Below are 25,565 nucleotides of genomic sequence, written 5' to 3'. Positions count from 1 at the left end.
TTACCAAGTCGATTTAACAATTTTACCTAAGGGCAAACAATATTTGAATAAAATATTAGAAAAAGCAAACTTCTTCATTGCTCCTTACATCACCCCCAGCTTTGTTTTTTTTTAAATTCACCACCTGAAAGCAATGTCAAAGTGTACATTTAAGAAACAGTGCCTATGAGCCTGAGGTCAAAGACACATTAATAGATAATCTGTGGAATACACAGCGCAATGGATGAAAAGTGCCTTTACTTGCTCATTTGTCTCCTCCTACTTGTCTACTCCTACGGTGCTTGCAAGGAGCGGGGAAGGCATAAAACGAATTTCACAAGATTTGTACCTCCTAACACCAAAAAAACTTTCTACAAACCCTGTGTGCTGTGAAATTAGTGTACCATGATGAACAGCTGATCATAATTTTGAACAGAAGAGGACAAAGTGAAGTTTTGACGCAAGATCCTGAAACACAAATTCAAGCGTGCAGTCCACGCAACCTGTATCTTGAGCAGGTAGCCTTAATTTGCTTATAGACCTAAGAAAATTAACAGATCTAGCAGGATCAGCCCCCCCAATACATAGACAGGACTATTCACAGATGTATTATGTTAACACGGGGCATTTCACTTGTTATCTGTGTAAAGCATTTTCTATATTTTGGCTAAGTAGTCTCACTATTATTACCCAATTTGCAAATTTTTAGAAGAGCAAAAACAGCTCTAGAAAACATAGTTGTCTCCACCAATAAAAAAGATGACAGTCATACCTCTTAAAGTTTTCTGCTAGAACCCAAAGAATAACTTCTCATAGGAAAACTAGCTAAAGAAAATTAAGATGAGCAAAAATAGAAAAGATACTGGTTTTAAATATGATTTTCAAGGAAAATGGAATAAAATAAATCTGGAAGATACTACATAGGGAATCAGGTAAATTCACCTATCTGCTTTGCCTATTTGAATACTTAACTACTGAAAAAATCCCTACCTTCAGGTAATTTTGCCATCATTTCAAAAATCTGATGTGTGTTCTTCCGACAGATATCTACTGGATCATCCAAGAGCTCAGTGAGGGCAGAAATTACTCCATTTTGGATCAACCCTTGCCTACAAACAAAATTGGAGGACAGATTTAACTAAGCATAATAAAACTCTCATATATTTGTGAGATGCTTAATCTTAACTAAATACTCTTATTTACATTGCACCTATCTTGCCAAAACTTAGAAATTCTGTTCTTATGTCTCACTGAAACATCTTTATTGCTTCCCATACCATTCAGTAAACTCTGGAATTACACTTACCTGCCAACATTATGCATAGCCATTATACAGAGGATTTGTGTTGTTTTTTGTCGGACAGTACTGTCATGATGTAGCAGCAAATTCTTCAGGTTATCCAAGAATCCTATGAGACACAATAGTTCATTTTAACATTTCTTACCTTCAACACTGATCTAAAATAGCAATACTCATTTTTACCTCACAATTTGAAGCGCAAACAATCAGAATTTTCATCTTGTCCTGACGGTGAAACTCTCATTGTCATATTTCAAGTAGGGAAGAAACTTTCAAGTTTCAAGGCCTACTGCCAAAAATGCCATGCTACAAACAAGCTGCTCGCTTCTGTATCAAGTTAAATCCTAATCTTGCAAATATTTATGAAGTGACATAACTCTCAAAATAAGTCAGTGGAGCTATTGATGTTTTTAGAAAAGCATGTGTTTGTAGGATTGACACCTACATTTTTTTAAACTTTCTTTACGTGTAGCATGGGCTATGTAAAAAAACACAGCATTGCTTTTCACACACAGAAATAGATTTGGTGAACCATTAATGATTATGTGTATACACACATAGCACTGGTCAAAAAAACCACCCAAACAAACAACAATCTCACATTGCTTCAGCAGTTACTGTTAATCAAACAATAACTTAATAAATTTTGAACATGATTATTGGTATCTCTTATGAGGAAAAAAATATGAAGTAAATGGAGAGAAAAGCAGTGTCAAACTGGAGGACTTCTTCAGTGTTACATAATGAGCTATGTAGATACGCAACAGACTGCTGAAAATTGTAAAGATAAGCTTGTGGTTTGGGTTTTTTTTTTCCAAAATCCAAACTTAGCATTCTTCCAAGTGCTGGGATAAAAGCTTTTGAAAATAGTGGTGGCCAGATATAATCCTGATGAGTATGATAAATCTGGTTATATTGTCTTGTATCTTAATTTCTCATGAAGTTCCAGGTTATTTTTGTTATAGACTCATTCTACAATCACTAAGATACTTCTGAGAAGGAGTTCTGCATAAAAAGCTCTGATGTTTTGTCTCTCCAGTAAAGTTATATTTGGATATGCCATGCTATCCACTGCTGAAGGAATCAATGGCAAAAGATGATTTCATGGATTTTGCAAATGAACTTGTAAACCTTATTTAAATATTATTTTATTAATTATTTATTAAAAGGGTTTTTTCCTGTTATTATTATGGGATCTGAGATATGAGTATTTTGAACACCTCAAGGATGAAAAATCTAGGAAGGTACCACTGTCATATGTCACACGTGGTAGAAAATGTCTAATGAAGGAAAAAAAAAAAAAGGGATTTGCCTTTTTTTCCTGCTCTAGGATAACTAAAGGTTTTTCTTTTCCCCTTTCTAAATAAAATATATTTAGTAGTTTTATGTTATTAGAAATTCATAAATTCACTACTTTGTTTTTTTTCTGAAAGGTTCATGGATAACAGGATTAGAGAAGGTTCTAGGCAAATGAAATTTAACTACGTGGCAAGGGAGTGGTAGGGGATGTGTTTCTAACTGTGGACTAATTAAACTTTTTTTTTTTTTTTTAATTAGCCTATGTTAGGAATTAGCTAAAATTCAGAATAAACAAAAGAAAAAAAAGATTCTGCACTACTTTTCTATTTAGGGGTTGATAAAACCGATAGTGAGCCAGATAAATCCTAAAGTGAGGATACTCTTAAAATAACTGTCATGTATATGGCATTATAATGTACTTTACCTTTTAAAGGTAAAACAAGTAGAGATTAAAACCAAAAAATCTTCACGGCCATTTTATGTCATCAAAGATATTGCAAGGACAAAAGTAGCGCACAAAAGTAAAGTGGGTTTTTGCCCCCCGTTGTGTCAAAGCTTATGACAACAGATCACTTACCTAGTTCTATTGCCTGGTAGACATTTTCTGGGTCATGGACCAAATCGCAGAGCGCCATCAATGCCCGCTGCTGAGTCAGCAGCTCAGGAGACTGTAACTCCTCATTCAGTTTAGGAAGGGCCCTCCTTCCAAATGCAATAGGAGCTTTTGTGGGATCTATATCAGGGGGGAGGTTGGCTGAGATACGAGCATGTGCCATCCCAAATTTTCCTGGGAAGGATTCTCCCTTATCCCTAAAAATACTCCAGAGTGACTACCTGGTGACTGGACAGGTAACGTACCAAAAAGACAACTACTGATTTAAACAGTGCTCTGTGTCCCGGAAGAGCTATTTTAGCACACATTCATTGTTGGGAAGCTCTGAAAGAAGAGGCTGGAATTGTTCATGGTCATCAGCATTAACGTCTGTTCATTAGATGAATTGTCTTATCTGGTTTAATTCCCTACTGAACACTGTAAAAAAAAAAAAAAGAGAGGGAAAGCTTAAAATTGCAAGGTGTGGGACGGAATGTTTTTCAAAGGGTTAAAGTGAAGTAGTCCAATGTCCTGAACCAGAGAAGGGGCTCAAAATACTATTAAAGCAAAACCAAACAAAACGCCATTTAAAAAAAAAAAAATCCTTTAAAAGGGGTCTAGTTTAAACCCGCCCTCAGAATTCATTAACGCTTGAAAGAATCGGTGATGGCTGACCTCCCCATTCCCTCAGCAAGGAAAACGGCTCAGCTGACAGAAGCATACAACCTCCGATACTGAAAACTGCTCAACAAAAAAAACCAGCTGCAAAGTTAAAACAATTGCTAACAACTGCACTTCCCTCTTCAAAACAAAAGAAATAGACTAAATAATCAAAGGCGCCCCGTCCCACCAATATGTCGCCGCCTCAGCCCGTCCCCGGTTCCCGCTCCACAGCTCCTGCCAGCTACGCCACCGCCTTTCGCGCCCGCGTGCTCTGGTTGTCACAGCAACCAGCTCTTTGCGTACGCCATACTCCGTGAATAAAAAGTACGCAGCCAAGCATACTGAGTCTGGTTCTGCGTCAACAGCGTAAGTACCGCGTTTGACGGTGGGTGCTGCGAGAGAGTAGCGTCAACGGCGTAGTCAGCGAATTGGAAGCCGGGGCCGCTGCTAGCGCGGGAGTCGGCGCGCCGCGGGCGGTTGAGCTGGAGCGCGGCCACTCAGGGGCGGGAGCGTGTGAGGAAACGGGGGAAACGTCGCTATGGGGTTGCAGTGTGGGGGGGGCCGTTTTACCTCGCTTCTTTGCTAAAGCATGGAGGGAAGCTCTGTCCTCACCCCCTGTTTTTAAAGTAATTTCAGTTGAACAAAATTGAAAAAAATTCAGATTGAACAAAATGGTGGTCGTGTTAATGGCAGAGCTAGAGCAGGTGACTGCCTTGAGGTACAAAGATTGAAGGGAGCTCGGTAGCTTTGGACTAAGTTTTCCTTCCTAGTCTTCCTCAGAATGTCACTATAAACAGCTAGAATGTGTAGCAGGGGTTTCCATTGTCATTAGGTAGTTTTGTATAACTATTCAAGACTTAGCCATCTTTTTCAGTATGATTCTGCTAAAAATTATAGTGGTGTTCAGAGGACGGTACACAGGGAGAATATATCATTGCAATGTTGCTAGCACAACTTAAGCATGCTCTGGATTGTCAGATGTGATCTGGCATCAGGAAAAAAAATGAACAGCTTGTGCTATGAAAGGTTAGTTCTCTGTGCAAACAGAGAAGTCGTTGCGATGTTTTTCATTATGTTTGAGTAACAATTATAATAAAGTTCTTAAACTGGATTTTGCAAAGCCAAAGTCATTCAGATCAGCCAGATTAAAATAAAACACAGGAGTAGATTCTGGTTTGTTGATCTTCAAAATCCATAAAAGAAAAATTACTGCTTTAAAAAGTATTTTCCGGAAAGGATTCATTTTTCTGCAACATTTTAGAGCAGATTATTTAAAGTAGAAGTTATTTTCCTGAATTAGATTAGACTTCCACTAACTATATATTTGTAAAGTTTCACCCTATTTCAATAGGAAGAACATGAACTTTTCTCAACGTAGAAGGAGCAGGAGAAGATCAGAGACTTCTCTTGCCCTCTAGTCTTAACTCTGCTCTCATCCTTTTGGCGTGAGTTGTTTTGTCTTGTCCTTCACCATAGCTTGGAATACTGGTATTTGTTAGTGGTCATGACATTAAATTATTTTCTGTACAGCTTCTGAATGCCTTCCTCAAATCCTTTGTCTATCCACAGAATCTGCTGGTGATACAGTTTCTGCAATGTTGATGTAAGGAGGGTTGTGATGCCATGGAGACACTATATTCCCAGTCCTCCCTGGTGGCTGAATCCCCTTCCGCTCTGTAAGAAGAGAAAATCTGGGTCTCAGTACCGATCATTCTCAGTATTTTTAGCAGCTTTGTATTTATTAAGTCATTGATCTTAACGGTGTGGCTAATTTGTTGATTTGGTAAATTGGGACATATTTATGTGTGTGTGAGATTTAGATTAAATATACTAAATGTAAGTGAAGATGGCCTCTCAGTTTTAAAATGTTTTTTGTTTGGTTGCCTTGGTCCCTCCTGTACTTTGGATTCACTGAGATTGTTGAATTGATTTTTTTTGTAGCTTAGTTTGTGAAAGAGCTCTAGCAGACGAGCAGTGAGTCAGCCTATGTACACATGACATTTTCACATGCTTAGGATGTGTTGAACTAGAATTAGGAGAATATGGAGAAAGCAAATTAGTGTTTGAAACTCTTACCAACTGGCAGGGGTTTCCTTTTTGTTTTCAGAACTGTTATTTTAAGACATTAACATTGCCATAAAATCATTCAAACTTGCCAAAAGGGCAGGAGCACACCATAAAAAGGGTCTAGATCTCTCTAGTTTTATAGTAGCATGATAAATAGAACTATGCATATGGTAATAAATAAATTCTGCAATGTCACCTTCTTCGGTGAATAACCCACCAGCTGCAAATCTAGATTCTTTGGGGGGAAGTGGGTGTTTCAGTATGGTTGAGTTCACATGAGTGCCTGAAGTGATTTAAAAGCAATTCCTCACAAAAGAGAATAAAATATTAATTCTAAGTAGTGGACTAGCAATTTTGTTGAGCATTATTCTTAACGTGGGGTTGTAAAACACAACTGTAGTTTTTTGTTATATACTTACTTGTTGTTCAGAATTACTTGTCCACATTGATTTGCCCTTTAACATTTTTAGTCTGCTGCAGGAATGGGAGAGGCTTGTCTCCTGGATGTTAAAGAGTTCCAAGCCTGTTCCAGCATTATCAAAATATGACTATTAGAATGTGAGAGCTTTCTTTTGTCCTGAAATTTGGAAATTTAAATCCTAATGAAATAAATAGCAAAATCTTTTAGCATCCTAAATTACAGTCTAGTGTACTAAATGCTGCCTAAACTAATGAGTTAATTAACAATACAAAGGAGCTGTGCGATTTCTTATTCCTTGTCTTTAGTGTTTGGTACATTAGAAAGCAAGATTACTAATGACTGGAAAGACATTTATATAATTCAGAATGTCTCATTGGTGGCATGCACATCCTGACTCTAAAGCTGAGATGAAATCAAGTTGAAATTCTGAAAAAATCCCTCAGGAGTTTCTTTATAATTGCTACTACGCTTAATATTAGCACTGTAACAGTTCCCCACTCCATTAGTTCCTTGTCTGCTGGGTTAATCCTGCTCTTTGTATCCATATATACAAAGTATCTTTGAAGAAAATGGAACGATTTTCTTATACAGGATTAGGGGACCATGGGGTTTATTAAGGAGCAGGTTCTGATCAAAAGAATCTGTACGGCCACTAAAACCAGTTTGTTCTTTTAAAGCTAGGGCCCTATGTGTAGTTAAATTACTCCAACTCCGCCTTCCCAATCTGTAAGAGAAGGGGAGGAAGGGAGCTGTTGCAAGCCTGTTGCTATGGCCACGCAGCAGCAGGCTGAGCTGTTTGTGTGGCTGGGTTCCTGCTGCATCAGCTGCTGCACGGTGAGTCCTTCCTTACACTTTGCTACATGATGAATGTTCTTATTAGAAACATTCTTTTGAATGCCAGTAAGAAATTGGTACCCTATTAAGGGTCTCCTCCCCCAACAACCCACGAGGTTTCATTGCATAACCAAATTGATAGGTCTCAAGTGGCATATCTAAATGCATTTGTGATTTTCGTGTGAACATTATTTGTTTTCCAAGTCAGACTAGCTACTGATTTCATTCTTTCTGAGCTGATCTTGGATAAAAGTTTGATGTTGTGCCAAGAAATGTGGCAGCTTCATCTTTCCTCCTTTCTTCTTCTGACCAAATAAAATCTGGTATCCCCTAACATTTATTAATGTGCTTAGTGCAGAGGCATTTCAAACAACGATGAGCAAGATTTTTAAATTAAACACTGCAAAATCCTTTGAGGGCTAAACTGCAAGCACTTATGTTGGATTAAGTGAACAATTCTCTGCCCTCCCATGGAATTAGAGTTGGTTCCTTGTAGTTTCAGAAAGCCACTATTTGCTACCACAGCTATGTGCACTGAAGTGGTCCTTTTTATGTAAGAAACAGGTTTGCTTTAATGCAAATAAAGACAAAGAACTGCCAGTTGTACTGAAAGGAAAAAAAGATCATGAGTCTGTAAGAACTGTTAATTTTTTGAACCATGTTTTCCTGGTATTGAAGGAATTCCTGAATACTGTGTTTCTCTTTACATATTTCCTGTCTGGTAGAATTTAATTGAATTTGGAGGATGAAGTCCAACCTAATGCATTTGGTTCCCCCAGTGAGTAGGGACAGAATAATCTCCCAGTTTCCCAAGGTAAGCATTCTTTATCCCTCTGGTCACAGTATGCACAGTATGTAGTACCTGCCACATTGAGCTATCTTTCCCTTGTGCTAATAGTATTTTAATTTAATGTACAGTTGTTGTCCTCTGCTAAAATTACAAATTGTTTAAGGATTTCTTTCAAAGATGAACATGACTTTGAGTTCCTATTCATTGCTGATATCTTTAATAATAATCCTCATTTCTTCTTTTAACCTTTACAGAAAGTGACTCTTGCCACAAAAGTGTTATTTTATAATATCTATCTTATTTCAGCCAAACATTAATAATTACATGCTTAAAGAGTTCCTGCACTGAGGGGAAATAAGAACCATAGCTGATATTAAATATGCAAAAAGTCTAATTAGATCTATATGGAGGCTTTGGTTGAAGAATGAGAGGCAATTTTAATTTTCTGTTTGTATAGGAACCTTAGTCATACAGTAGATCAAATGTAGTAGGCACTGTAGAAACACAGACAGAAAAGATCATTCATGTCCCCAAAGAGTATTGTACTTGAAGTATAATAGAATAGTTAAGGACAGGGAAGGACAAGGAATTACCATTCTGTTTTTTCAGTTGTTCAAAAGATCGTTTTAAGGGAGTTAGCGTTTTTTCTGTGCTTGATCTCAGCCACATATTTTGCTTTTAATTTTGTTAAAACTACCACAGTTATTTTAAGCAAATATAAGGTAAAATACATTTTCCTCATTTTTAACTAATGCCTAATTAAAAACTAGTAATAAAAACAGTGCTTTACACATATAAGAGATCTAAAAGACTTTGTAGTAATAATGACTTGCTGGTGGTATGCTCCCATCGGTGTTTGTCTTGTGTGTTTTAGATTACTGTGATAATTTAAGGTACTTGCTATTGTACAGAATGATGAGCAAATGTATTTGACCGTGGAAGTTTAGCTAGTGCTCGGATGCTGACACTCAAAAAGGTGGTCAAATGATGGCGCTGTCCAAAGGAGTTTTTACAAATGTAACTGTGGGGAAGCCTTAATGCCTTCTAACCAAAGCTGTGCTTGACAAACTCTTTGAATTAATCTTCTTACCTATTTTTTTTTTCCTTGCTGATTTGACTTCTTGCAAAGTAGACATCAGACAATTTATCCTAGTAGCTGTTCTCTCCTATTTTCAGTGGTACACACCTGAGGCCTGTCTGCAGTTCAAAGAGCACTTCCATGCGCAGGTCAGGACTGCTTGTCAGCAGAGCACTGGAACAATTGGGTAAGTTTGTAATAAACCAAGTATGCAATGAAGAAAGTATTTTAAGCTCTTCACAGCCTGCTTCCTTCATAGGCTTTTCCTCCCTCATTCCTCATCTTCCTCGCTCCAGTATGTTTCAAGGCGGCTAAGCCCACGCATGTGGCAGTTCTCTGACCTGTTTGACAATAAATGAATAAAGTGCCTCTTCTTCCCCTAAGTGTCAAAGATACTTTTTCTGCTGGCATAAGCGGTGTTGACAAAATAGTGGAGTTTAGCAACAAATAGTTGTTTAGCAATGTTGAACTAAACTCAGTTCAAAAGATTAATTGACTGTTTAAAATTAGTGTTGAATTTTGTACATACAAGTCAGTATGGCAACCAAATTCTAGAGCAGTTGTAAGGAATAGGGCAGATCTAGCCTTGCTGTATTCTCTGTTGGTGTTCCAAATGAGCAGTTAATAAGGGCTTTAGGGGATATAAACATACAGCAGTTCTAAGCTGCTTGAAACTCATAAGAATCTAGCTTTAGTCTTTTAGAAGTATACATGCTAAGAGGTTGTCTTAAAGGTTTCCTTAAAACTGGAGCAAAATTGTGGTAAATATATAGCATTGAAAAATCCAAATGAACTGTTTTATGCCCCTGTAATATTCTTTAGGTTGTTTTTCTCACATCATCTCTCTCCCAGAACTGTTATTTGTACTGATTTAATTCCTGAAGCAAGGCAAGAAAGCTAAACTGTGTTAGAAATCATCACAACTCAGGTAAAATAAATAGCTGTATGCTTTAGTGATACATGCTTCTGTGTTCCACTGTGAAGGATCTTTCATAAAGTGGAGCCCCTGTGAATACTGACAATTAGCTCACTATTCTTTCAAATCTAGAGTTATTAATTACCATGAGACTTGTCATGATACCCATCTTTAAATGGAACTTTTTATTCATTTCACTAGGGAGTCTTGCTAAAAAAAATTGAAGCCAAAATATGTCTCCCTGAGAGACATCAGTGAGTTTATTGTTTTTTTAGAAGCACAGTCACTGTCTTAGTTTCATGTAAATTTGTTACAAGTGTCCGGACAATTTTGCTAGCAAGACATGCTTTAGTGAATTGAGGCATTTTTTCCCCTCTGTAACCAAGATTTACTATTTTTTTATTTCCAGAGTAAACGAACTCTGCAGTTCATTTATTCTGGTAACAGAGTATAGCTAAAAAGCTTTACATTTTGGCTTTGTGAGTAAAATTAAACCACTTTCCTGTCACTGCTCTCTAGATACAATTATTATTAGGTCATTTTTTGGTGGGGTGGGGGTAGGAGGAACAGACAACTGAGTGTTTTGTACAGTAATTGTAAAAGTTGACAGGAATAACCATTATCTTCCTTTTCCATTATCCCAAGTAATGGAATATTTCTTTGGCATTTGGAAAGGTAGTCTGAGAAATTCAGTAGCTAATGACTGTATTTAAGACTCTTTTGATATTCCATCAATGTGTTAAATTGTCTAATCTAGGGAGTTGTTTTTCCCCAATATGAACTAATGGAACACACACTGCTAAACCATCGCTTACTTTTTTGCTTTTCCCTTAAGGTCATTGATTTTATTCAGTATTTTATCAGTAACGGTTAATCAGGCAGAGACATATCAGCGGCTTAGAGGCCTGTGGCCACCCAATTAGTGATGACTGGCACACAAAATGCCTTCTTTTTTCTGAAATATTAGTCATGCAGCTTACCAGTCAAGATTTGGACTATTTAGAACAGATAACTTAGAATCAACATCACATGGAAGCCTGATATAACCAGAAATAGTATTCAATAGAAGATTAATTCCTTTGTTTAAAAAGCCACTCCTTGATACAAAAGAACGTTAAACCTCTTAAGCCAAATTTTGTAGCATGTGCATGGGAGATGTCAATCCAAGTTTAGGTCAACAAATACACTTACATTCACTTATCCACCTGTACCTCCTAAAAGATACACTACACTTCAATTTTAAGAATGCAGGCTGAGTCACCTAAAGCCCATCTGCTGTATTCTGTGGGAGGACCCAGAGCAAAGAGGATTATTTACATGAAGCCAGCTTCAGATTAATATTATTCCAGATAGTCAGAAAATGTATTTGCTCTAACCATGTGGGGTTTTTTTCCCAGAGACAAGTTCTGCAGTGGGTTATTTTATTATCAGCAATTTCTTGTTTCTGCACTTAGGACTTGATTTGTACTATTAAAGTAAATGAGAAACTTGTGATTAATTTTAATGAAAAGGATGCAGATACTCTATGGTCTTATGTGCAAACTGCCAAGTGTATATACTTGTAGTCAAAGCAATTTTAGCAGAATAGAATTTATGTCCCACTGGATTACATTTAAGAAAAAAAATATGCAGAGTAAGAAACAGACTATTTCTGCTCCAGAGGGTTTTCTTTTTTGGTGACCTTTTTTTTTGTTACAATTCAAGACTCTATTCCTGCAGCACAGCAGCATTTAGGTAAACTGGAGTCACAGGTACATGTGCTCATCACTTGCAATTTAAGGATGTAAATCAAAATTTTTAGAGAGGGAATGTTGAAATTGCTACTAAAAACATGTAATGTTTTCAAATATTTATAACAGGCTGAAAATATCCAAAGTGGTTGTGGTAGGAGATCTGTATGTTGGGAAAACCAGCCTTATCAACAGGTACAGTATACCTCAGCAGATGGTTTGATTCTGCTCTTTCTCAAATAAATGTTAAAATGTTTCCATTCCTGTCCATTCGGGGTAGTACTTCATGGTTCTGTTTTGAGCCATGGTTTTGTTATTAAATAAAAGACAAGACAAAGTCTACAGCATGAGACAGGCTTGATATACCAACACAGAAAGTCATGCTCCGGCAATTCAATCAGTATATCTTATATTCTGAACTATTTTTATCCAGTCAAATATGATGCAATGTTTTCTTAAGAAATCCAGTCTAAAGGCTAAACAATCAGAAGGTACCAAAAAAAAAAAAAAAATCTTTCCAGTGTCTGAGTCTTGGTTTCATGTTTTCTCCTTACTTGTAGGGTTGTTCACTGAAACATTTTTAAGTCATCCTTGTATGGGTACCTGTACTCATTTCTACAGCTGCAAGACTGTAGAGGAAGCTTGAGTTTTTCCGTAGCTTATAAAATAAGACAGATAAAATGCAGAATGCCTTAAAGAATAGTTATTTGATTCTTTACTGGATGTTACAAAAAGCATAAGAGCTGTTTTTATGTAAGTCCAGTGAAGAGATCACTGAATTTCTGTAGCTTATGATCACCGTGACAGCTTTCTGTCTATGTTTGTGGTTTTTTATTATTATTATTTCTTCCACGTTCTTAAGTAGATATGGTAAGTTTTTAATCTCATTGATTAATCATTTGGGTCATTATTTATGACCCAAAATATATTCCCTTGTAACTAAAACTATAAAATACTGTATCTTCCTTGACAGTCCAAAGATATTTTATTCTGATACTCCTCTCATCCTGAGAGCTTGCTAGATGTATGTGCTTTCAAGTTTGTTACCCAGTATCTCCTTTTTTTTAATTAGTTTCTTGGTGTTTTTATATATGATTCTGCAATATATAGCCACTCCACAGTTAGTTAATTCTTTTCTTCATGATTTACCCTAGATAGTGTTAGTTTTGCAGTTATTTGTAGCTGGGCGTTACTCGTATTTCATCCTTTTTTTTTTTTTTATTGCAGATTTTGTAAAAATAATTTTGACCGAGACTACAAGGCGACCATTGGAGTGGATTTTGAAATTGAACGTTTTGAAATAATTGGAATACCGTACAATCTCCAGATGTAAGTTGAAACAGCGTGGTTAAGTATTGCACAGAGTACAGTCTCAGCAGAGCTTGAATTGCTGCAGGCTCTAGTGGAATAAAGATTTTTTTTAAAAATAATAAAATTACACAAAGAATAATGTGATCTGAAAAATAGGTTCTGTACCTGGACTTGCAGTTTTAGTAAAAATTTTACTCTCTTGGATTTCTCATCCTTAAAAAATGTTATAAGTTCGTCAATGAAAATTCATCTTGGATGTCTTGCGCCACTTCAGTGGAGTTCTCCCTTTTTTAGTCAAGTTTCTCGAAAGAGAAGTGGAAGCTTTTGCCACAGGCTTTGTCCAGTTCTACTGTTACACCATTCTGTCATTTGAGTTTGGTAGGCACAATGAGCACTGAACTTGGCTTTACTGGGAGTTTTATTCCTGCAGCTGTTGAAATTAATGGTAAAGTGTCCAGTGATTTCAACATCTCTTAGTTAGGGACTAACTGATTTTCCCCAAATCATAGGAAGACTCAAGTATTTTTATTAGAATGTGAACCTAAAATCTTTGATTTTCAGCTTTGTTTACGAGACTAGTGGGAATCCTGGCCTTCTCTCGCCTGCTTTGCTTCTGCTGAAGGATGTCCTTTGGTATTTCCAGTGGCTAGCAATATTGTTGTGTAGAGGGCATTACTGAATCATCTATGCTGTAGTGTGACCTAGAGCAGAAATAAGATGCTTTGCATCAAGTATTTTAGTGCATGAATCTTAAAAACCTTTTCACTTAGGAACACATTTTTTCTGACATATTATTGATGTAAATAGACAGCTAGTGGGACTTATTGAAAAATACTTAAAAATCCATTTCCCAGTGATTTCAGTGCTGTTGTGTTTTTGAAAATTCTGCCAGGCACTATCCTCTTGGAACTTGAGTCCCTCTAAAAATGTAGACTGATGCATCAGTATTTTGCCAACTGAAGCAATAAGGTTCATGAGCTACTAAATGTCAGGTTGCATTATCTGCAGAATCTTCAGTGGCTGGGTAGAACATTTCCATATGATAAGCACTAGTGCCCTCTCTTGCTGAGAGATTTCCATACAAGATAAATTTGCAAGTATCCATGACTGGCAGTACTAGGGTATAACAAAAACCCAAACCTCTGTAGTGCTGGCAGTACCTGAGTGGACTGCATATCATGTTCATTAATAAGAAACACTTTCTTGATTTTCTTTAATGGTGTCATTAGGACCTGGTGGACTGAGCTGTAGGTCTCTAATTTGTAGTGTACGGACAGATATCTTATCTAGCAGTTGCAAGATTTTAATATGGGCTAATATATGATTTAGCTAGTATTAGCACAGAAAATTTTCAAAATTAGATTGCCCTAGAAATATATGCAAATGATGACATAGATGAGGAAAAAATGATTTAAGAAAAGGGTATTACCATGCAGAATATGAATAGTTGAATTGTGTCTCCAAAATGACCAGTATTAAAAAAAAAAAAAAAAAAAAAAAAGATAAAAACAGAGTTCAAATGTCTTCATTAAATAATAGAGCTTTATTGTATTTCTATCTGTAGTTAATGAATAACATGTTCTAGATGGTAATGCTTCTCTGGTATCGCATTCTTCTCTAACCTGTACCAGTCTGCTGCTTCATTAGCATGTTTACTCAGGTTACACTGGGTTTCATTAACCTGAAATTTCTTTTTTTCCCCCATTGCACAGATGGGACACAGCAGGTCAGGAAAAGTTCAAGTGCATTGCATCTGCTTACTACCGAGGAGCAGAGGGTGAGAACAATATTAATTTGATCCTGGCTGTGACAGGAGGTTGTACTTTATACGGAAACATACATGCATATGTGCTCCTTGGAAAGGTACCTGTAGACACAGTGTGGTGGAATGGATTGTCTGTTATTGGAGAGAAGAAGGGACTAAAATGCTCATGAATTGATATGTTGTCACACCTGCAAGCTCTGAATGTTCTGATGATGCAGTGATAAAAAAAAAATTGGCACTTGTGTCTAGGGAGAAAAGAATTTGGGTTTGGGTAAGATTATTGCTGAAGTTAGAAGTGGATACTTCTGGCATTCCCTTTGGTAAGAGACAATTTCTGCAGGAATTAAAGTGGTCCCAAAATAAAAGGAGTAATAGCACTATAGACTGCAGAGTACAGGTAAAGACTAAATAAGGTTGAAGACTGTGGACTTCAGTCTTACTGGGTGCTAGAGAAGGAAGAGAAATGAGCAAATGGATAGTTTTCCATCTCCTGTGTAAAATCTGCTCTTGCACTTTATATGTAAACATTCTCTCTTTTTAACAAGATGAGTTGGAGAGACTTCCGATATGCTTCCTAACTTAATTACTTATTTCTGTTCTTGTCTTTTATTGCAGTTATAATAACAGTGTTTGATCTGGCTGATATCCAGACTTTGGATCACACCAAGTAAGTTTCTGTATTTTGGCTTAGCCTTTAAAGCTTTTACAGCAGGCTTAATTGCCTTGGGTATCCTGTAGTTGCTGAGAACTTGCTGGATCATGAGTGTATTTTCTATTGAGCTAAGAAATGAAGAATGACAGTCACTTGTTTGGATTATGTAGGGTGGGATTTTTCTGAAGAAAATGCAGAGCATAAATTTGAACTACTTACCCTTGAGAAAATGCAGAGCATAAATTTGAACTACTTACCCTTGACTTCCTTTATAGTCAATGGAGAGAAAAAGGCACTTCAGTAAGAGCTTGATCCTTCCAAAACTAGACACACAGGAAGAGATGAAGCGCACCCCAAAAGCATCCTTTTTTTTCTCCATTTGCTATAAACAGAATACCAGGCTGGCATCTGCTGTAAATGGTGAAATTGATGAGATGCATCTCATGCATAATGTCTCAAGAGCCTCTCATTTTCTAGGTGCACTGCTAGCCTGAAATTATTTTCTTTCTCTAGTTTCTGTAGTGATTCTGTTGGGAGATAGGGTGTCAAAAAGAGGAGAGAAAATTAAAAACTCAAAGTATATGTAGATATAGCTAAACTCACTGGTTCAGATACTTGTAATGGTTTGGTTACAACAGCTCACTAATTGTTATGAGTAAACTTGTTCTGCTTTTAGTGCAGGCTGCAAAACCCTACATGGATCTATGATCCACATTGTTGTCACCAGCTCAGAGCGTACATATATCTAACATACTGTTGTGACTGTAATGCAGGTACATGTTTCTTTACAACCTGTACTCGGTCTTATTTGAATGTGTATTAGACTATTTCCTTAGACTACTGCTGTGGTACTTAGCTCATTTACATAGGACTTTGTAAAATAATATATATATTAGTATCTCTGCTTGGCTGAAAATTGAAGCCTGTGAACCTGATTTCCCACACACGCACACACTCCCTTCCCTCCTTGACTTGTGTTGGATGACTCAAGAGGAACTTGATTGCCAGAGTAACAAAAATATAAAAGCTTATGAGACAAGAATCATGCAGCCTTCATAGGGAGCTGTTTTATAATGCTGAATAGATTATTTCACTACTCTGTTTCTGTTTGTATCTAATCTGCTCTGTTGTTCATATCTTTTCTTCTGCTTCTTGTTTTCTTATTCCTTATCTCGATGCAAACTTTGCCCCCTCCCTTATACTGATAAATACCCTCTCTGGGTGCTAAAATCATTGTTGAATTTGCACTCTACAGTGGGCATGTTTGAACTTTTCATTAGTGGAAGGCATGTATTCAAAGGAGTTGGAATAGCTCCCGGTCTCTTTCTGTCTAGTAAAAAAGGCTTTTGATACTCTCACGTAAGTTCATCCTCTCACTTTCTCCTATATTCCTCAGTCCCTCTGACTGCTTCTCTCATTTCTCTTTTGTATTTCAGACAGTGGCTAGAAGATGCATTGAGGGAGAATGAGCCAGATTCCAGCTTCATCTTTCTAGTTGGAACAAAAAAAGATTTGGTCGTAAGTAAATTGAATGCAGATAAGGAAATCAGATTTCGCCTAGTTCCTCAAGTGATTTCCCTTACAAGTTGTACACAATGTTGTTGAGATAAAGACCTTGAGGGAAAAACCTAAACCGAAAGAAAGAAGATCACAGGTAAACAGATCAGCATACTTGGAACCAATTTAAGAAGACACTTTCTGAAAAAATGGGTAGTTAGTGAAATATCCCTATTTCCATTCCTTGCATGACATTTTTCAAGTACATACAAACAATGAAAAGGCAGAGAGAAGTTGGGTGCACAAAAGAACGGAGTACCTAATGATCTTGAAGGTTTTGTTGGTTTTATTTTTAAGGGACAGTGTGTTCATTATTCAGGAACAGGAAAGAATTCTTACTTAATTGAATGTGACATCATTTTCACAGGAACAGGATATAATGCACTCACCCTATACCATTCTGAGTCTTGTGTTTGTCTCTTTCTCTAGCTATCAATACTTAATTCTTAAAGATTTCAAAGCAAACTTGCTTCTTCTGCTGTTTAGTTGATTTTTTTTTTTATTTCCCACCCCCCCAGCTGCCACAGTATCACTTATGCAGTTTGTTTCTTACCCTTCACTGAAAATAAGTCCCAGAAAACTGCATGTCTGTCAGTTTTTCTGGTACTTTGTGTTGCTTATGCTGCTTTTTCTGAGTTGCAGTAAAAGCTAAATGTGCCAGACCTCTGAGGATGCAGATCTGAAGTCTTGTCTAAGCTAGAATTCCTTACTGTAAGTTAGTTTCTGTTTTTAGAATGATAGCACTTTCAACTGAAAGGGAGACAAGAGCAAAGCAAAGGATTGTGGGTTCTAGGTATTACTTCAGTATGAAGCCAGTATCTTCCCAACTGCATTCATTCTACTTCTCATCTTGATGTCACATCATCCTTTCCAAATCTTTAGAATTCTTCACAGTTGTGCAGGGGTTCCCCATTGTAAGACAGTGCACAGAAAACTGTACAAAGATAACTGGTATCATCCATCACAAATCGGCTAGAAATTGAAAGCAAATAGCAACATACTGATACAGTTGATCACAGAGAACAAATGAGAGGGGAAAAAGACCTGAAAATTAGGTGCAAGAAAGCAAAATCCATTGAAGGGGCAAGAAATTTTATTCTTAAGAAGAGATAAAATAGAGCAAAAATAAAAAGGGGGGGAGGCCATTGTGTTACAACATAGTAAAAATAGATGGAGTAGAAAAAAGGATCTGAGACAGAGAAAAGAAAGATTAAACCCAAAGAAGCATTGTGATTAGTAGGTCCTGCAACTCTTCTGCTGAGAATGATGGGGTGTCAAGAATTTAAAGACCAGTAACTGGGCTGTTGACTTTATAGCTTCCTACCACACTATGAAGTTAGATACAATGGTCACACTTGTTAACTGTTTTGTTTCAATGCTGTGGGAGGTGAAAGGAGACTTCCATTTTAAAAGCAGTACTAGGTACTTGAATATTCTTGCAATCATGTCTGATTGCACAGGTTCTAAGGCAAGGCCAGAAAGGCCACTGTGAAGACTGGAAGCATCACAGTATAGGTGCTGGCAGTACCTCTATGTTATTACCAGCCCAGATAGATAAACTTCTTACGTTAAAGTTATTCCATGTTATTTACTCAGTCAGATGCTGTGTGTGAAAGGACAGAGCTAGATGCCATCCGCTTTGCCAATGAGATGCAGGCAGAATACTGGTCGGTTTCAGCCAAAACAGGTAAGTTATTGCAAAGGGTGTAAAAATAGCATAACCGCAAAGGCTTATGTTAAGGTGGGAAGAATTTAAAGTTCCTTATCTCCTCCATTCCCATGCAGGTTTTTTTGTTGTTCTTGCATTTTGTTGCTATTGGAAACTTCAGGTTTATTAATGGTTGATTTTATTTGAGCATTTGTATGTGTGCTTGCACTGTCATGTTTACAGAAAGGAGTACTTGAGCTGCTGTGCAATGTCTAAGCATGTTTAATTCATAGGTAGTTACATAAATTCACATGTGCACTGCTACTCAACATTAGCAATGAAAAAAAGATTATACCACAAACTGAATTCTCTCTGTTGCTGACTAAAAATAAAGGTACAGTATTCCAGAGTAAGAAAATGAGAAATTCTCTCTGCAGTGATCAGAATGGAGGACAGATTGTTGGCGAGGCCTGTTCTGTCCCAGTATTGAGCAGTGATCTGTTCACAGATGTGCTTGTTATGCTTGATCATGTGTTGATGTGCAGTTGTAAAAACACATAATTTCTGTCCTGTTTCCTAGGGGAAAATGTCAAAGAGTTCTTTTCCCGAGTTGCTGCTTTGGCCTTTGAACAGTCCATGATAAAGGGGCTGGAGAAAACTGCTGGGCACATGGCCCAAATTGGGGCAGGAAACCTCATCAGTATGTTAAGTTTTGCTTTTTGTGTGTATTTTCCTTGTTTACAGTCTGAAGGATTGGGGAGGTTTTTCAAGCATTAAAGCCTGTTTCAAACACCTGCAGGCATATTCATGTCAGTGTCTACCTGAGTTCTAGCACATAGGAGTGACTGGGGCTGCTTTCAGCTTTTGTTACCCTTAGTATTGGATGGCATAATTTCTTGTGAATTAATCTTAACTTTTTTGTTTCTACAGAACTGGAAAAGAACATGATGGAAATCCCAGAAGGCAACACTCAAGTCAGCCTGAGTTGCTGCTAACTGTCAACTGTTTCTGCAAGTGCTGTGCTTCTCTGTAGCCCAGCATAGAGCACCTGCAACAATGAAAGCTCTCAAACCAGAAATAGAAAGTTTTATTTTTGGAAATGAGGGAGGAAAAACTGATCCAAACTTTCTGAGAGTTCCCTTGCTGCTGCAGGCTCACTTGTGCAGGATGGTACAATTGTTACATAAACCTTTCTCTGTGTAGTGGAAACATAACATCCTTGTCTTAATGCAAGAAGACATTGCCAGTGCCACGTGCTCACCTGTCTGCCAGAAACACTTGTAGTCCAAAGTTATGTAATTTTAGTGTGTTGTTCATTGATAATTCTCTAGAAGTCTTAGATAGTGAAGTTGCGTTCTCATGGGAGCAGAAAACAAATGGCTGTTCAGAATAAAGGGTGCTATCCATATGTTTTTGCCTTTTAAGACCGTAGTATAAAATAACTCTGACTTGCTTTTATGTATTCCAAATATTTTAAAACTGTTCCAAAATAAATCTTTTTAGATAACAGGTATGGAAATACACAAATACAGACTCCATAGTTTTCACTGTAGTTTCTCCATCCAGGAAAAATCTGTATTATTTTTCATTTTCCACTTGAGAATCAGAGCCCAGTATTTAAATATTTCCAAGACTAGGAGAAGTCCAGGTAGGAACTTTGTTGTTTTATCCCAGCTGTCTAATATTTTGAAAATGTTACCAGATAAGAATGCTATTCTTTTCCTCTCTCTTGAATAAGAAAGAATGGTCACATAGGTACATGGCATAGAAAAATTAGATTTCATGTATTCCATCTTCCAGAGAGAATGCAGAATCCTTCTCTGGATTGATCTTCATGAATATTGTCTACACTGCAGTTATACTTTGTTGCTAAGAGTAATGACATTTTCATTTTATTCTAACTGGGTTTTTTTGTTTGTAGTAATGTAACATGATTCTGGATCCATATGCAGTCTCAGTCATGAACTTGTTCATCCCAGGCTGTGGTAGGAACTCTGAGCTGGTAAGGTTAGATTTAATACTGTTGCTAAACTCTTGGTCACTATCTGCTTTTACTGGACAAGGTAATTTGATCACTAGATACGGCGAGCAATTTGCTCCACTGCTTAATAGAAGCAGTAATAGTAGAGAAATAGTTTTGCCATTTTGTGAAAAGACTTGCAAGTGTGTGTGGGTTTAGAGGGATGGGAAAAGATGGAGTTCTCCAAAGCAGACACATGCTTGTTAAGCCCTAAGGTACTTGCCGTATGAAGATGTCATTACTGAATGCTTACAGTAGAACCTGCCCTCTGGACGTGTTGCTGTGACTTGATGTGCTGGCTGGATCAAAAAACTATTGCCCCAGTTTTGCCTTTTCAAATACCCTTTGAGGTAACCTTGTGCAATTAGTTCTTTAGAAATTACTATCATTGTTTAATGGGGAGAGATTAGCTCTGGGTACCACTGAATTTCATCGAAGTAAAGCAGCTTTACAATGCTTTTCTGCTCTTGGGACAACAATGACTGATGCCAAAAGATATTCCTGTTTTAAGTCATTCCTGCTGACAAATGACATTGCCAGGAATTTGAATGACAAATAATGTTGCCAGAAATTACTATAACAGATATCTGGTCAGTATTTGTGAAATTGTATTAGTATGATTCATTATGATAATTAGGTTTAAACGGCAAAAGTACAAAAGAAGTGAAAGGGAAATACTGGAAAAATTAGAGGGAAATAAAATGAGTGTATCTCACTAAATTTTAATATTCAGTCCTGAGTATCCAGTTAGTGATATTTCTCGAAAGATAAATGAGATGCTGTAAATCTTTCACTTGTGCTAAACCGTACAAATTTGTGGTCCTTCAAAATTACTGTAAGCACTCAAAGGAAAGAATTAACAAAGGAATCAAAGTGGAACAACAGAAAGACTGCTTCTTTAGAAATCTATCAGCAGCTTATGACTCCATACTTCTAAGATTCAAATCCAGCATTGCATGCTATGCTGGCATAAAAAAAAAAGTGGAACCTCTTCTATAACACTCTAAACTTCATACTGCAACTATTTTAAATGGAGAGAAAGAAGAAAACCTATGGACAGTTACAAGTTACAGTTTCTTAAGATATTCATTCAGTCGTTACAGAAACAACAGTACCTGGAAAAACTGATTATAACAGGACCTTTCAAATTTGAGCTGCTGAGAAAGTAAAGACATTTGTTAATAAATCTATGCATCAAACTGAAAATATTCTAGGTTCTCTGCCATTTCCCTCCCCCCCCAAAATTGGTTGATAAGAAATAGGAAAAGTGGAGAAAAGATGACTTAAACATCCTTTTTATTACTTTTATTTTCTTATGATGTAAGTTAGAGCAACTTCATAGAATATGATGAATAGAGATCTAGGAACTCTGTGTCTTTTTTTTTTTATTGGGCAATCTTCACTTTGGCAATTATGCCGATTCTTTTGGCAAAGACGCAAATGTAGCATTTGGTGGAGAAAATGAATATGTGTGGGTATGTAAGGAGTTATTTATCCAAATGTGTAATATTTTGACCTTATGATGTTCTATGTATTCGTTCATCTTCCAAATCTGTTTCACAAGGATGACAAATATACACTCCACTTGTACCACGTGCTGCACTGAGTGGGCAGCATAGCCATGGTCTTCATGTTTACTGAGTCTGAATGAGAGTAGAAAAGGTTGTTCACTCTACTGCAGCAAATCACATTGTCTAGGCTAGGTGCTAGGTTTCAGTGCAGACTTTTTAGTGTTTACAGCTGCAAAATGACTCAGTAACAAATCTAAGAAAAGATCAGGATTCCCGTTGTTCCTCCCCCCCCCCCCCCCCAAAAAAAAAAAACTCTCCTAAGTGTTTCTTTCGTTGCTGAGCTCAATTCATCACAGAGATGCAGTCTCTTCAATGATGCAATCACGTTGCTAGGAAAATCAACTAGTTTTTCCTAGTGATTCAGTATATTGCTTAATGTCATCACTGGTTTGTATCTTCTGGAGCTCCAAAAACTTCTCATACAAATGCAATACTCTGTCAGTCATTATCACTTGACAATGGTCTGACTCCCATCTATTCTATGATGGATGCTTTGAGACTGGGGTTTTTTTGGTTGGTGTTTGTTTTGGTTGGTTGGTTTTGGGGGGGTGGTTTTTAGCCCCACTGAGACTTCCCCTGCAACAAACTCAGCATTAATAATTGATCATCTAAAATGAATCTTGGATCGTGTTGCAAGTGATGACTTGCTTAGGAAAGCACAAAGGAAACTAACTTTGGTGGAAAAAGAAACATTTAAGAACTTGCAAATTTATGTTTATATGTGGTCTGTGTTTTATCTATGCATGTTAATCCATTCTATCAGCACCTTAACTGGCTTTGAAGAAGCCTTAATATTGTGGAAGACAGTGTTGGAACAACTGTATTAACTCTAAACATAGGGAGACTAAAACAAGATTTTTATACTAGTTGAAGTCCTCACAGCGGTCATGGCAAGAGTTGCAGTGCCAGCTTCTGTGTGGAATTTGCAGCTGAGAAATTGGAGAAGTGAAATTTGGAGGCAGTCCGAAGCAAAGTTAAAGAGCAATTGTAATAATCAATTTCTTAAAAGAAGTACTGTTATGGTTTAACCCAACAGGTAGCTAAACACCACACAGCCGTTCGCTTGTTCCTCCCTCCCCTCAGTGGGATGGGGGAGAGAATCGGGGAAAAAAAAAGAATAAAATTTGTGGGTTGAGATAAAGGCAGTTTAATAGGACAGAAAAGGAAGGGAAATAATAATAACAATGATAAAAGAATATACAAAGCAAGTGATGCACAATGCAATTGCTCACCACCCGCCAACCGATGCCCAGCCAGTTCCCGAGCAGCGGTCACCACACACCCTCCCACCCCCACACCCCCCCCCCCGGCCAACTCCCCCCAGTTTATATGCTGAGCATGACGTCCATGGTATGGAATATCCCTTTGGGCAGTTTGGGTCAGCTGTCCTGGCTGTGCCCCCTCCCAGCTTCTCGCTGGCAGGGCATGAGAAGCTGAAAAGTCCTTGACTAGTGCAAGCACTGCTTAGCAACAACTAAAACATCGGTGTGCTATCAACATTATTCTCATCCTAAATCCAAAACACAGCACTGTACCAGCTACCAGGAAGAAAATTAACTCTAGCCCAGCCAAAACCAGGACAAGTACTAATGTTATGGTGTTTCTTATCTTGATAAATAGAAGCTAATGTGTTAATGAGTTCCTGTTTAAATAAGTATGCATATCTCTTTGAGCAAAACAACTGGTAATGGATCAAAAGCCGTTTAAGAAACAGTCACCTGACAGGCAAAGTTCATTTCTTACTATGAAAGCCTTTCCTTTTAATTTTTAATGATGTTGTTTCTGCCTTTTGAGTGATTATTTAACACTTAGGATATTATTATTTATATTCTTACAGGTCATTTGTCAAACTCTACCACAGAGTGGTGCTTTGTGCTATGACGATATGGTTTCTCAGTTTCAGCCACAGATTAGTCAGAAATCATGTTTTATTTCTCTTTAAAAAGACTCTGCTTATGTGCTACCATTTTTTTTTCTTCTTACAAAACCTCTGATTCTCTGGTGTGGGATTGTGCTGAAGAAACCGTTCAGAACTGACAGCTCACGAGCTTTTAAGACTAAGCCGACTGGCTCCTCTTTCCCAGGAGAGGGAGCTCTACGGTCACCGTAGTACTAGCTCCCTTTCGACTGAGAAGGGCTTTGCAATCTCTTGTAGGCCAGCAGAGGGTATGCGCTGGGCAGCCTGTTTGTAGTTTAGGCCCCTGATCACAGGATTCTCTGCCTCAAATCACAGATATGTGTCTGCCACCATAGCCTTAATGACACTTAGTCTCCTATTAAAATAATACTCTGTTGAATGCATAAAGTATCAGCAAAAATTCAGAGATCCCTTCGATTCCTACTGGAATTTCTGACGTTGTAGTACCTCAATAGATAAAGAGGGTGCAGGTGTTTAATAGTATTATTCACTAAATTTAAGTGTGCATACAGAAATCCCTCCTCTCACTCATCAGAATTCTTACTACCTCCAGAAAGGGCACAAATGTCAGAAAAGTGAACCCAAATAGAAAAAACTCTAGACATAAAAAATCAGAACGTTGAGACTTCATGAACTGTATTCATGTATGAATTCAGAACATATCCCTGTGATGTAATATACCTGTCATTATTATAACCATGCCAGTACAGTCTTAAACTTCATATTACTAGAAAAACATTGCATGTCAGAATTTCATTGTTCAAACCGGCACTAAGGCAAACAAATAGCAAACAGTATCAGTGGTGAAAAGCCAATTTATTTTATTTTTGTGAAATATTGAGATTTCTTGAAAAATTTATAGAGGTATTTACTAAACATATAAGTTTTATTATGATTTAGACTATAATCTGTTTTCCATATAGGTCAGCCAATGCCTGTTATGTGTTAAAAGCTGAGGAAACAAGTGCAGGAAAAGAGGTCAAAGCCAGGAAACAAAAACCAAGAGGGATGAACGATGCATAACTGAATACACGATTAGCCATTTGTGATACGTCTGAAAATATAAAAAAAAATTTTGTTTGGCATATAAAAAAGCACAAAGAGAAAAACTGTTTAATGGATTATGAAACATCACGTATTTCAAAGGTAAGACAGCTACTCCTGTGGACTTGTGCTTTTCATTCTTATGGGATTTTATTAGTTCTTGTTGGGGCTATATTCCACCCTCTTTTCTAGTAATGTACCAGAAAAGATACACCTCACCGCAGACATGAAAAGCGTATTTATGGGGGATATGAGGTGTACATATCTCACTTTTTCCTATCATCCAAACGGGCAAGATGGAACTTCAGGTGTATCTGTTACCGCTCTTTCAGAGGTTGAATTAGTACATGGAAAGGATACAGGGCTTAAGCAAGATCATGTACTGTGATTTTGGAAGAAGTAATACTCAG

The 25,565-nt window shown here is 37.3% G+C and overlaps 2 protein-coding genes across 3 annotated transcripts; one reads left to right on the top strand and one right to left on the bottom strand.

Annotated features, from left to right (window-relative positions):
- LOC143167584 (radial spoke head 14 homolog) lies at positions 1-3,567 on the bottom strand. The gene is made up of 4 exons (XM_076353161.1): positions 3,156-3,567; positions 1,286-1,388; positions 970-1,088; positions 1-26 (listed from the first exon to the last, which is right to left on the bottom strand). The coding sequence occupies exons 1-4, from the start codon at positions 3,352-3,354 to the stop codon at positions 1-3; spliced, it is 447 nt and encodes a 148-aa protein (XP_076209276.1). The 5' UTR covers positions 3,355-3,567.
- A 1,923-nt stretch (positions 3,568-5,490) lies between these two features.
- RAB36 (RAB36, member RAS oncogene family) lies at positions 5,491-22,295 on the top strand. Of its 2 annotated transcripts, none has more exons than XM_076353041.1 (11): positions 5,491-5,509; positions 7,881-7,969; positions 9,122-9,210; positions 11,799-11,864; positions 12,897-12,998; positions 14,693-14,757; positions 15,361-15,412; positions 16,834-16,915; positions 18,551-18,641; positions 19,183-19,302; positions 19,533-22,295. In XM_076353041.1, the coding sequence occupies exons 2-11, from the start codon at positions 7,901-7,903 to the stop codon at positions 19,595-19,597; spliced, it is 801 nt and encodes a 266-aa protein (XP_076209156.1). In that variant the 5' UTR covers positions 5,491-5,509; positions 7,881-7,900; the 3' UTR covers positions 19,598-22,295. The 2 variants fall into 2 exon arrangements, with proteins under 2 accessions (XP_076209156.1, XP_076209155.1); XM_076353040.1 differs by lacking the exon at positions 5,491-5,509 and adding an exon at positions 7,079-7,155.
- Positions 22,296-25,565: the final 3,270 nt, after the last annotated feature.

Source organism: Aptenodytes patagonicus, chromosome 15 (genome assembly GCF_965638725.1).
Source record: "Aptenodytes patagonicus chromosome 15, bAptPat1.pri.cur, whole genome shotgun sequence".
NCBI classification, from domain to species: domain Eukaryota; kingdom Metazoa; phylum Chordata; class Aves; order Sphenisciformes; family Spheniscidae; genus Aptenodytes; species Aptenodytes patagonicus.
The sequence above is the reverse complement of the archived record's forward strand: the minus strand, read 5'-3'. Positions and strand labels throughout refer to the sequence as shown.

What these genes read in the sequence shown, in the direction of transcription:
- LOC143167584 (XM_076353161.1), bottom strand. Translation starts at nt 3,354, where the DNA reads ATGGCACATGCTCGTATCTCAGCCAACCTCCCCCCTGATATAGATCCC. An exon ending in CTACCAGGCAATAGAACTAG is followed by an intron (nt 1,389 to 3,155) that starts GTAAGTGATCTG and finishes TGTGTCTCATAG; the next exon opens with GATTCTTGGATAACCTGAAG. An exon ending in GCTATGCATAATGTTGGCAG is followed by an intron (nt 1,089 to 1,285) that starts GTAAGTGTAATT and finishes TTTTGTTTGTAG; the next exon opens with GCAAGGGTTGATCCAAAATG.
- RAB36 (XM_076353041.1), top strand. Translation starts at nt 7,901, where the DNA reads ATGAAGTCCAACCTAATGCATTTGGTTCCCCCAGTGAGTAGGGACAGA. An exon ending in ATACCGTACAATCTCCAGAT is followed by an intron (nt 12,999 to 14,692) that starts GTAAGTTGAAAC and finishes CCCATTGCACAG; the next exon opens with ATGGGACACAGCAGGTCAGG. An exon ending in GAACAAAAAAAGATTTGGTC is followed by an intron (nt 16,916 to 18,550) that starts GTAAGTAAATTG and finishes TTATTTACTCAG; the next exon opens with TCAGATGCTGTGTGTGAAAG.